Source organism: Triturus cristatus, chromosome 5_2, assembly GCF_964204655.1.
Source record: "Triturus cristatus chromosome 5_2, aTriCri1.1, whole genome shotgun sequence".
Lineage (NCBI taxonomy): Eukaryota > Metazoa > Chordata > Amphibia > Caudata > Salamandridae > Triturus > Triturus cristatus.
Window position 1 is genome coordinate 568,510,049 of NC_140588.1, and position 12,690 is coordinate 568,522,738.

At 47.0% G+C, this 12,690-nt stretch overlaps 1 protein-coding gene across 2 annotated transcripts in view; it reads left to right on the forward strand.

Annotated features, from left to right (window-relative positions):
- Window positions 1-12,690, forward strand: part of LOC146825650 (protein AF-10-like) — a 1,293,306-nt gene that overhangs the window by 69,222 nt on the left and 1,211,394 nt on the right. For both annotated transcript variants that reach the window (XM_085607649.1, XM_085607650.1), the window contains exon 3: window positions 1,599-1,653. In XM_085607649.1, coding sequence (XP_085463775.1) covers window positions 1,599-1,653 — 55 coding nt within the window. The remainder of the gene's footprint in view (window positions 1-1,598; window positions 1,654-12,690) is intronic.

Consider the following 12,690-nt stretch of genomic DNA (forward strand, 5'->3'; position numbering starts at 1 on the left):
GTAGATCAAGGGGGGAATACCAGAGACCTGGCTCTCTCCCTCCACACAACTTCTCTAGATTAGTCCCAGCTCACCCCTGGCACAGTCAGGTTGGTTCCAGCACCTCCCTAGCCCCTTAGAGCAGTCTCTCAGGTCTCCACAGGGCCTTAGGCGCCCTCTACTCCACTTACTGCCCTTTTTCTGATGCTCCGACGCCGCTGGAGTCGTGTCGATGCCGTGAGGCGGTTCCGGTTCGATGTCGGCGGCCTCGGCACAATGTCAGTTCTTGACGACGCCGGTAGGCGGCTCCGGTTCGGTGTCGGCGGCCTCGGCTCGATCTCGACCTCCGATTCTATGGCGTCGGGCAGTCTTTACTCGATGTCGACTTCGGGCGGCTCCGGTCCGATGGCGACCTCGGATTCGATGACGTCGGCCGGCCTTGACTCGATGTCGACTTCCGGCGGCTCCGGAGTGCGATCCTCACTCCCGACCTCCGGTGCTCCTCTCCTTAGGTTTCCGGCGACTCCGGAGTGCGACCTCCACTCCCGACCTCCGGCACGATTCTCTCAGGTTCCGGCGACTCCGGAGTGCGATCCTCACTCCCGACCTCCGGTACTCCTCACCTCGGTCTCCGACGACTCCGGAGGGCGGACTTCACTCCTCCGATGACGCCGCTCACTCGACCTCGGGTGACTTCCTCCTCGACCTCTGGTATTCCTCACGACCTCTGACGGCGCCCTCTCTCGACCTCTGGCGGCTCCGGGTACGACGTCCGCTTTCCAGTCGGCGCCGCTTCTCCACCTCGGGCTCCCGGTCTCAGGCTACTCGACGTCGGACTCCAGGGAAACCAGTTTCCAGGTCAGGATCTTGCTGTTCTCTGTTTCTAAGGCCTGTTCCTGCTGTCCAGGTCCTTAGGATGGGTTTTCTTGCTTCTTCCCACACAGGGCTCCAGGCTGGGCTCAGACAGTAGGGACTAGTATCAAGGGTGGGTTTATGGACCCCACTCCAGGCACAAGTTTCCACCCCTGCTGCTTCACTCCTTCCTCCTTCAAGTTTCTGCTGCTCACTCTTCACCAGTCAGGTGCCAACTGCCAGCTCCAACTGCCAACTCTCTGTCTCAGCTTCCCAACATTCTAAACCGCCTCCAACTGTCACAGGATTCTGGAATGTTCTGGAAGGTGCTGGTAGGTTCCAGTGGATGCTGGTGATGTCACAGGTGGCCACCATTTTGTGCTCCAGGCCCTCAGACAGAAGTTTCAGGGGTAGATAAAATGGCTCCCTGAATCTGCATCAATACTACAAAAACGAAAACAAATGAGGGAAAAAGGGCCAAGTCCTACAGACACAATTTCCAATTTCACGCAGTAAACAGACTTATGCTTCTCTGTTGCTTCATCTGTCTGTCCTAGGGTGCCTTATTTCAAACCTAAAGCTCTGTTCCAAACACAAGTATAGATATATGGAAGTATTTTTGCAATTTTTTAAATTTGTGCTTTATATAGTACTTCTGTTACCATGCATCATTTCTGAGCTTTAAACACTGGCAAGTAGACAAAACTTTACCTCACTCTGTGTGCCTTTAATTGGTCTCATTGTTTACTTTTCTTTTGTTTTGCTAGAAATGTGAATTATGTCCTGAAAGATTTGGTGCATTCAAAAGAACTGATACTGGTGGTAAGCATACATCAAGCTTTAACTTCAAGATTGCCTATTATCTGAGTCACAGTACCTCTTCATTTTATAACATCGGTTTTGATATTGACAACTCGCACTGGATTTTCATTTGGCGGGTGATATTACTGAGCTCAGTTATACATGTGTGTTATGAATGATGAAAGTCCAAGTTGACTTTGTACTCAATTGTTTGCAGTGAATGCTAAATCCTCTGAACTATTTTGCCATCTTATTGTTCCTGATTCGCTCCAAAGAAATCCCGTACTTGTTTTATATTTAGCAAATGAGGTACACGTTCTTAAAAATATGAGCGTAAAAGTACAGAAACAGAGATTCGCCCTAGAAGAGAGACTTGTTTAATTCTTCAACTCTGTGATGCCAGACCCTCTTGCAGTGATGATGAATTACTAATATGCAATACACTGCATTTATTTGAATTTACTAAGGAAGGGATACATACTTTGTGTGATTACTATCCAAATGCAGTTCTTATCGTTACAAGGGATTTTAATGCTCAGGTCACCACTTCCGATCTATAATTTTAGTGGCTTTTTTGGTCTGGATACTGCCTGGAGCTGGAAGTTTCTCTATTGCCAAGTGAACATAGTGATCATCAAACAAGCAATTTGTTGCCTTGGTCTTAGAGGTTAAATCTGGCTCTTGTCAATGACCACTATAATGAAAATGCCAAAGGCATTTTCTCTTGGAACAGTACGGGTTACAGTCGTGAATTGATTACATATTCATCTCCTACATAGATAGTAGCTTTTTAACCGTTTTGAATTTAAGCCATCTGTCCTTAGTGACTATTAACAGTATTATCTCTGCAAATGGGCTTTCCTTTTTACTGTTCTAATTGCATATGTGAAAGAGGTTAGCAGACGATATTCTTATAGATTGGTTATCTACAAGTTCGAGGCATGTGGGCTGCTGAATTCATATCTTTGCATAGATCGCCGCCTAGTGTTGGGTCCGGATGATTGCACATTGTTGTCCTGGAAGAGTCTTCGAAGTATCACGAGATAGGTGGCTCCTCCCCTGGACTACAGTGCGCATGGGCATCCCCTCCATCCTTAGATTGTTTTTTTCCGCCATTGGGTTCGGATGTCCTAATCTTAGCTCTTAGAGTATTTAGGCCTTTATTCGTCGGTATTGTTTTCGTTCGGCGCCGAGTAGTTTCATCGAAGTTAGCCATCTGCCCTTCGACGTCCAAGGCCCGATCAAGATCGACGATGGAATCAAAAACATCGAATAGCCCCTTCAAGCGTTGCCCTCTTTGCAACGCTAAGTATGCTCGCTTCGACGTGCACCCGGTGTGCAACAAGTACCTCTCTCCAAACCACGATGAAGCCACCTGCATGGTATGCTCCAGGTTTCGATCGAAGAAGACCCTTCGCATTCGTCGAGCAGCTCGGCTCGAGGCGCAGAAAGCGGCGCCGCACCCGGACAACATCTTCGGGACCGAAGATGAGGAGGTCGTGGACCTTGAAGTTCAGGGAGAGATGTCGGATCCGGCGTCGGAGCGTGAATCCGACTATGATGCCGAAGACGAACATATAATAGATAAAGAGAAGGATGTCGTCGTCGTACAGGTAGGAGACGACGAGGAGGCCCTTGGGGCCAAGGAGGACGGCTCGGAAAATGAGCAAGGCCCTCAGGTCGCCACAGGGCCGAAGGAGGCACTCGATAAGGCTCCGGTCGCGGGATCGCCACAAGGCCTTACCCAAGATCATTCCTCTCGTTCTTCCGCCCCGCATAAACGCCCGGCGTCGAACTATCCTAAAGAGCCATCGGTATCCAAAGCGCCATCACTCGATCAACGAGAATCGAAACTGAAGGCAACGGCACCGAAATCGAAACCGAAAGTAAAAGAGTCTCTCCATGGCGACAAGGCCTCGAAGCACTCGGAGCCGAAGACACCAAAGACTGCTGTCGACGCCATGAGAGGTCATGGGGACGTCGGGCCACGGGCGGCGCCGAAACTCAAATCCAAGGTTGCCGACCCGAAGGTATCGGTGCCAAAAAGCGTCGCCACAGATATGGAGGGCGGCCATCGACAGCCAACCCATCCCACTATTCCTGTCCAGAAGACGACATCTGGTACAGGGCTTGATGCCACAACGAAGAAGGCGTCGAGGGACCGTGTCCAATCCACGACGCCATCTCCCTTTGTCAAGCAGAAGGTGTCGGAGTCGTTATTGCGCATGCACGACAAGGCTTCCACAACGGTTGCAAAGACAGCCCCGCAGCCGAAACCGGTCAGCGCGGTTCACATCGCGTCCATGCATATCAAGTTCGGCCTCCCACCAGCAGTGCGACCGAAGATGTTCGACGCAAAGAAGGGTCTCGACCCGCAAGAAGCTATCGACCCAAAGAAAACGGTCGATGCACCAACAGGAATACACATGGGACAGAGACCTGTTGCAGGGCCTCACGAAGATGAGGTTCCAAGGCAGTTCATTGACGCCACCACTGGTAGAGTTTCCATATACAAACGGAAAATCGTAACAGAGACACCAATGGAGCTATACAAGATTCCATTGAAAAAGAAGAGAACCACATCACCAGTTCTGGTGGAACACATTCAATTTGGCACCCCAGAAACTCAGTCATTCTCACCCACACACTCTGACACGGATGCTGGAGATGATGGTGATGCTGAGGGTACTTATCCTGTGGATACTGACCCTGAGGACCAAAACCAACCTTGGGTGGACAATACGGATGCAGGGGACACACATACTGCTCCGGATACACAGGCATATGTGGCAAAAACATCTCCTACAGGGGACACTGCTGCTTTCAATGCCTTAATTGAAAGAGCCGCCAACAATCATGACGTACAGCTCCACACTGATCCTGTTGAGGACGACTTTCTAATGGATACCTTCTCTACTTCAGAAAGATCTGTGAAAACTCTGCCCATGCTGAAGGGGGTCCTAAAACAGGCTAACGACATTTTCAAGGAGCCCACTAGGGCGAGAGTCCTTAACCCTAGAATTGAAAAAAAATATAGGCCAGCTCCAGTGGACCCTGCCTACATCAAAGGACAGTTGCCTTTAGACTCATTGGTGGTTTCCAATGCTCGGAAGAGAGCCAACTCACAGACAACGGGTGATGCTCCTCCCCCCGACAAGGAGTCTAAGGTCTTGGAAACATCGGGAAAGAGGGTTGCTGCACAGGCAGCTAACATCTGGAGAATTGCCAACACTCAGGCACTTCTCGCTAGATACGACAGGGCGCATTATGATACCCTAGAAACATTGCTGCAGCACCTCCCAGATCAGTATAAAGAAGGAGCGGAGACACTTATTAGAGAAGGGAAGCTCATTAGTAACGCTTGCATTAAATGCGCTCTTGACGCAGCTGACACTGCAGCTAGGGCTTTCAACACCAGCGTCCTGTTGAGAAGGCATGCTTGGTTGAGAATCTCGGGATTCAAACCAGAGATACAAACAACTATACTCAACCAGCCGGTCAACCCTAACTCCCTCTTTGGCCCCGAGGTTGACACCACCCTAGAGAAACTCAAGAAAGATACAGAGACTGCAAAGTCTATGGGGGCTCTGCAATCCCAGCAGTTTCGGAGTGGGTCCTTTCGTCGCTCTAGCAACAGAGGACCATCTAAAACCCAGAACTCCCACAGTCGCAGTACACTAAAGGAGGTACACAGCCCACCTATAACAAAAATAGTAGAGGTGGATACCGTGGAAACAACATCAAAGGCAGAGGCCGAGGAAACAACAGCTCCAGGTCCTCCGCCACCAACAAGCAGTGACGACTTGTCACTGCCCCCCGACCACGTAACACCTGTCGGGGGGGAGACTACAGAGGTTCCTGCCAGTCTGGGAATCCATAACTACAGACAGGTGGGTGAGAGATATTGTCCAGTACGGTTATTGTCTGGAGTTCACGTCCACTCCACCCAACATACCACCAAGACACCGTCATATGTCCGCAGAGCACTTGCACTTATTCCAACAGGAGGTTCTCAGTAGGCTCCAAAAAGGAGCCATAGAACTCGTGCCTGCAAAGGAACGAGGATCAGGGGTGTACTCACTGTATTTTCTAATCCCCAAAAAGGATGGATCTCTCAGACCCATACTAGATCTAAGACCTCTAAACCGTTAAATTCTGTCAGAGCATTTTCACATGCTCACTCTGCAACAAGTGCTACCGTTGCTCAGTCAGGGAGACTTTCTCGCAACATTAGACCTCAAAGATGCGTATTTCCATATACCCATACACCCCTCACACAGAAAATATCTCAGGTTCACTGTTCTCAATCAGCATTACCAGTTGAAAGTCCTCCCTTTCGGGGTAACAACGGCACCACAAGTGTTCACCAAGTGCCTGGCTACAGTGGCGGCACACTTGAGGAGGCAGCACATAAATGTCTACCCTTATCTGGACGACTGGCTTATCCAGGGAAAGTCGGCCCAGCACTGTGCCAGCCACATGTCCCACACCATTCACCTTCTTCACAGCCTGGGTTTCTCACTGAAGTCCCACCTTCAACCCAACCACGTACAGCAGTACCTAGGCGCAACCATAGACACTCTGGCAGCCACGGCACAGCCAAATTCAGTGAGGATCAGCAGCATTCTGTTGCTCATAAAGAAATTCAGACCTCAACACTCACTCCCAGCAAGAGTGTTTATGCAGTTGATAGGCATGATGGCTTCCTGCATCTTCATAGTCCCACACGCAAGATTACATATGCGCCCGCTTCAGGAGTGCTTGGCACGTCAGTGGAATCAGGCCCACGGACAGTTAAAAGACCTAGTGTTGGTGAGCGGTCGGGCGTACAACTCTCTGCATTGGTGGAATCCACAAAACCTTTGCAAGGGCCGACCGTTCCAGGAGCCTGTTCCACAAATCATACTGACAGCGGACGCGTCTCTCCAGGGATGGGGCGCTCACGTACTCAATTACACAGTGCAGGGACTATGGTCGACACAGCAAAGGAGGATGCACATCAACCTTTTGGAACTAATGGCGATCTTCCTTGCAATGAAAGCATTCAAGATACACTTGTGCAACAAGGTCATGTTGATCCGAACGGACAACATGACCGCTATGTACTACATACAGAAGCAGGGAGGGACACACTCGCCACAGTTGTCTCATCTGGCTCAGAGCATGTGGAAGTGGGCCATTCAGAGGAACATCTTCCTCATGGCGGAACACCTCCCGGGCAAAGACAACCAGATGACAGATCTGCTCAGCAGGCACAGCCACAAAATGCACGAGTGGGAGATACATCCATTAGTACTCCAACCGTACTTCCGTCAGTGGGGTCATCCAGAGATAGACCTATTCGCCACAAGGGAAAACGCAAAATGCCAAAACTTTGCCGCCAGGTTCCCACATCCACAATCGCAAGGCAATGCAATATGGATGAACTGGTCCGGCAAATTTGCGTACGCTTTTCCCCCAGCACCATTAATACCGCTGGTGGCACGCAAGCTCAAGCAACACTCGATGACACTCATCCTGGTTGCTCCAACGTGGGCACGCCAGCCATGGTACACCACTTCTCTGGAACTCTCCGTGGTACCGCATCAAAGGCTACGGCTCACACCCACTCTTTTAACGCAGAGCCGTGGCGAGATTCAGCACCCAGATCCGCAACAGCTGAACCTGGCGATCTGGCTCCTGAGATCCTAGAATTTGGCTACCTAAACTTGCCTCCAGACTGTATGAATATCATCAAGGAGGCAAGGAGACCCACTACCAGAGCATGCTATGCGGCCAAGTGGAAGAGATTTGTCATATATTGTAAACATAATGACATAAACCCACTGGATGCGTCAACCCAGAACATTAGCTGTTATTTATTACACTTATACAGATGCAATCTAGCATACAATTCCATCCGTATACATTTAACCGCATTGGCAGCTTACCTTCAGAACAGGCAGCACCTCTCACTCTTCAAAGTGCCTGCCATCAAAGCTTTCCTGGAGGGCCTCAAACGTGTCATTCCCCCTAGACACCCCCCGTCACCAGTCTGGAACCTAAATTTGGTCCTCACCAGACTGATGGGACCACCTTTTGAACCTCTACTCTCCTGTGAGATTCAATTTCTAACCTGGAAAGTAGCTTTCCTCGTTGCCATTACTTCCCTAAGACGAGTTAGTGAACTTCAGGCACTCACCATTCAGGAGCCATTTATACAGGTTCATGCAAACAGGGTCGTGCTACGCACCAACCCTACTTTCATGCCCAAGGTCATTTCGCAGTTCCATATGAACCAATCTATAGAACTACCAGTGTTTTATCCTAATCCTGAGAATGTAGCGGAGAGAATGCTCCACACCCTTGATATCAAAAGAGCTCTCATGTACTATATTGATAGAACACAAACTTTCAGGAAGACAAAACAACTGTTTGTTGCCTTTTCCCCGCAGCACAAGGGCAACTCCATTTCCAAAGCAGGGATAGCTAGGTGGATCGTTAAATGTATACAGATTTGCTATGAAAAAGCTAAGCGCACACTAACGATTCCTCCAAGAGCCCACTCCACTCCAAAGTTGGGGGCCTCCATGGCTTTCCTGGGAAATATTCCCTTAGAGGAGATATGTAGAGCAGCCACATGGTCCACTATACATACCTTTACCAAACACTACTGTGTAGATGTACACTCAAGACAGCCGGCTGCTGTCGGCCAGGCTGTTCTCAAAACTCTTTTTCAAACTGCTGTAGCTGGCACGGGCAGCCGCCGCTAAACGGAGGGACTGCTATATAATCTATGCACAGATATGAATTCAGCAGCCCACATGCCTCGAACTGATTATGCTACTTACCAGTATGCATCTGTTCTTGGCATGTAAGGCTGCTGACATTCATATCACCCACCCTCCTCCCCGGCGCCTGTAGCAGCTGTAGCATTCAGTAATTTCTAGTTAGCATGGTCATCATTCACTGTATTACACTCCATCTATGCCACAATGGCGAAAAACAATCTAAGGATGGAGGGGATGCCCATGCGCACTGTAGTCCAGGGGAGGAGCCACCTATCTCGTGATACTTCGAAGACTCTTCCAGGACAACAATGTGCAATCATCCGGACCCAACACTAGGCGGCGATCTATGCAAAGATATGAAGGTCAGCAGCCCTACATGCCAAGAACAGATGCATACTGGTAAGTAGCATAATCAATACTATGAACTTAGTTAGCTACAAGATGGTGAGTGTAGACACCTTTTCCAATTTGATGGCCTTAGTGATTGATCTTGTTTTGCTCCTATAGTTCTTAATGGTTGTAAGAAATTGGGTTATTGATTGAGTGGGGTGAGAGCCCTATTCAAGCAACAAGCCACAAAAACTACTATATTAACCTGTACTCAACCCTCTGGTTGTTTGGCACAAAAGCAGTCAGGCATAACGTAAAGTGCAAACTATTTATGCAGCACACAACCAGAAATAAAGTAAAAACACAACAAAAGAAACGGTTCAAACCAATTTAGAAAAATAGAGTACAATTGAATTAATAAAATGAGACAGAACTAATCACTAGAACTGGAGATGTGCAGTTTCAAAGTTTTAGATAGAGATGGAACCTAGAAGCACAAAGCATTGTTCGCTGTCATCCGGCCGTGGTAGACCTGATTAAAGTTACAAGTTCAGATCAACCACGATGAAGGGTGGGCCAGAACAATTTTCAGGTTAGTCTCACTGAAAAAGTTACCTTCTCAAAGTCTGGCACAAAGAGTTCTGCTCGCGGTGGAGAAGGTCTCCCAGACAGTGACTCAAACCACACCAGCAGAGCCATTCACAGTCCTGTGACCCAGGACGCTGGCAGAAGGCTAAAATGTTTAAGGCAAGAAAATTCCAACTTTCTAAAAGTGGCATTTTCAAAATTGTGACTTACCAGTAAAGAGTATTTTAAATTGCAATTTATTTTAGTGCCAAAACAATATCTCTATCTGCTCCCACTACAAAGTTATCACTGATTTAAGTGTAATAAGGTAGGCCAGTGTGAGTAAGTGGGAGAAAGAAACCTTAAAGTAGTGAATAATGACTTTAAGAGTTTTTTCACTTCCAAGACATGTAAAACTTGAGCCCACATACCGCCTTTCAAATACCATGCACCCTATCCTATACGCTTTTAGGGCCTACCTTAGGTGTGATGTATAAGTAATAACAGTGGTCCTTGATGAAGGCAGGATACCAGAGCAAAATAAATATAAAATTAAATTGGTTCTTTACAGTTACTTATCCAGCCGGATAGTAAGATTTAATCAAAAACAATTGTGAGGATCAAGCGACACATAAATAAAGTGGGACACAGTCCTGTATCCACAACAGAGGTTAACAAAATAACGGGAAAAAAACAATCAGTCCAAACAAAGTGCTTGTTCGTAAATGTGAAGGGTTGAACAAGCGAGATAGTAAACACAACCATTACACATTACATTTGAATACATTTTGTGTGCACAGTGTTTTAAAAAAGTCGACGACGTTTCGATCCCCTTTTAGAAGAATATTGGGATCATCATCAGGACAAAAGCAGATAAATGCCTGAAGGACATACAACCACAGTGATAGTGGCACAAGGTTCAGCTGGGGACAGCAGCGTGAAGGATAGCACCAGGTCCTCTCTATCCAGTGCTAGTCCGGATGTGGACTAGGCGGGACTGTATAGGAGCTGAGGTAGAGGCCTTGAGGGGACTGGTGAGAAGTAAGTCGCAATGGATAGGAGGTGGTGGAGGCTCATTTATCTGTAATAAAGCAATGAAGAGCGAGCGTCTGTTGTGGCTCGGTAGGCTTTGGATCGCAACCAGACTAGCACTGGATAGGGAGGACCTGGTGCTATCCCTGTGGTTGTATGTCCATCAGGCATTTATCTGCTTTTGTCCTGATTATGATCCCAATATTGTTCTAAAGGGGATCGAAACGTCGTCGACTTTTTTAAACACCGTTCACACAAAATGTATTCAAATGTAATGTGTAACAGTTATGTTTACTATCACGCTTGTTTAACCCTTCACATTTACGAACAAGCATTTTGCTTTGCCTAATTGTTTTTCTTTTTCCCGTTATTTTGTTCACCTCTGTGTTGTGGATACAGGACTGTGTCTCACTTTATTTATGTGTCGCTTGATTCTCACAATTGTTTTTGATAATCTTACTATCTGGCTGGATAAGTAACAATATAGAACCCATCTCATTCTATATTTTGCTCTGGTATCTTGCCTTCATCAAGGACCACTGTTTTCAAAATTATTGCTACCCAAGGTCCTTGTGCACCATATTGGTTTCCCTTGTTTTGCTCAAAATGCGTATAAGTAATAAGCATTTGCAATGCAGGAGGTCTCGCATTTAAGGAGGGTAGAGGTTTGGTGCAGCGACCAGGGCAGCTGACTCTGGAAAATGGGGGTTCACGGTTCGATCCCTGCGCCAACGGCAGGTTAGCCCAGCACATTGTGACTCTGGGCATTAGCTCGCTTAATCATACGACTGCCCCAGTGCTGGGACACCTCTCCAGAGGTAGCTGTGCGCTTTACAAATGCTGGTATTTCATTTCATTTGTTAAAGTTAGAGCTGTTGGTGTTGAAAATAACAACGATTTTGACTTTATACATATAGTTTGGAAATTCTCTAAGCTTTTCCATTATTGGGAACCTGTGGTTACAAACAGCAATAGGATACTAGACAGGATTATCCAAAAAGTTCCAGAAGTATGTATGTTGGGTTTATATCCAAGGATCAAAGTCAACACATTAATAGAAGATTCAGAGAGTTGGTGCTGGTCTTAGCAAAAAGGCAAACGACTATTAACTGGAAAACAAATCAAGGACGTAGAATATAGGTTTGGCTGAAAGAAAGCTGTGAAAGTGGGAAATTCTCACAGCTTGACTAAAGGCAAAAACAGTAAATGTAATATAGGAAGATTCCACAATTTCTATCAGCAGCTATATACATCATGCCCAGCCAAGGCACTGCCCACTAGAAATTACTTAATGATAGTTCCTTTGATTGGACTAACCCCAGGCACATGGAAGAATTTGATCAGCCGATGACAAAGGAAGAAATTATAGTGGCTATCAAATCGTTCATGCATGCCAAGTTCCTGGGCTCTGATGGGTTCATAGTCCAATTTTATAAAACCTTTTGGCTAATTTTGTGATGTTTATTTTGGAAACCTAATTTAATTACTTTGCGGCTAAAAGGACAACATCGGAGATGACAGAAGCTGGAGCACCCAGGCAAATCAGGCTACATTGCAGGTCATGCAATTAGCGATCACACCAAACAAGTGGCTATCTCATAAACGCCACTCGTAGACTTATGGGCAAAGTGGTGCTTCCCTCCTTTGATGCCAGAAGGCACTTCATCAACTGGAGTGGATGGGTTTCTGCACGGGACTATGAAAGAATTTGGGTTTTGCCCTAGACACATAACGATGATATGGGCAAGTTATACAGGCCCTGAAGCCAGAATGAGGATTAATGGACAGGTGGCCCAAGTAGTTAATATACAGAGGAGGGAGAGGCAGGTTTTTTACCTCGCCCCTCTACTGTTTTTTGCTGGGTGTGAAACCCCAGGCACAAAGAAAATGTAATAACCTCATTATCAATGGGACGTGGCTAGGACCAGATAATTTTAAATTAACTGTGTTCCCTGCCGATGTACTGGTCACAGCAACTTATCCAATAAACCCAATCCCAGCGCTCCATAGAGAGCTAGATCAATACAAAATAGTAGGATTCAAAATTAATATGACAAAGTTAGAGGCATTAAATCAAATTCTTTCCACCACCAGCCTTGAGATTTTCTTTTTTATAAATCTTTTTATTCATAAACCAAACATTGGGCTTCACTTATCATTTATCTGCAGTATAGTCAGATCATTACACATACATCTTTGCCTTGTTGCCATAGCCCCATTATGATGCTCAATCCAATTGAACTGTTCAGGTGCTTTTACGGCCATCTCGTATGACTCGCTTGGTGTACCCTACCCTTCCCCCATGTCCCGGATCATCCCCTTCCTGCCCCACCCCCTGACTCCTATAATTTTTCCAGTC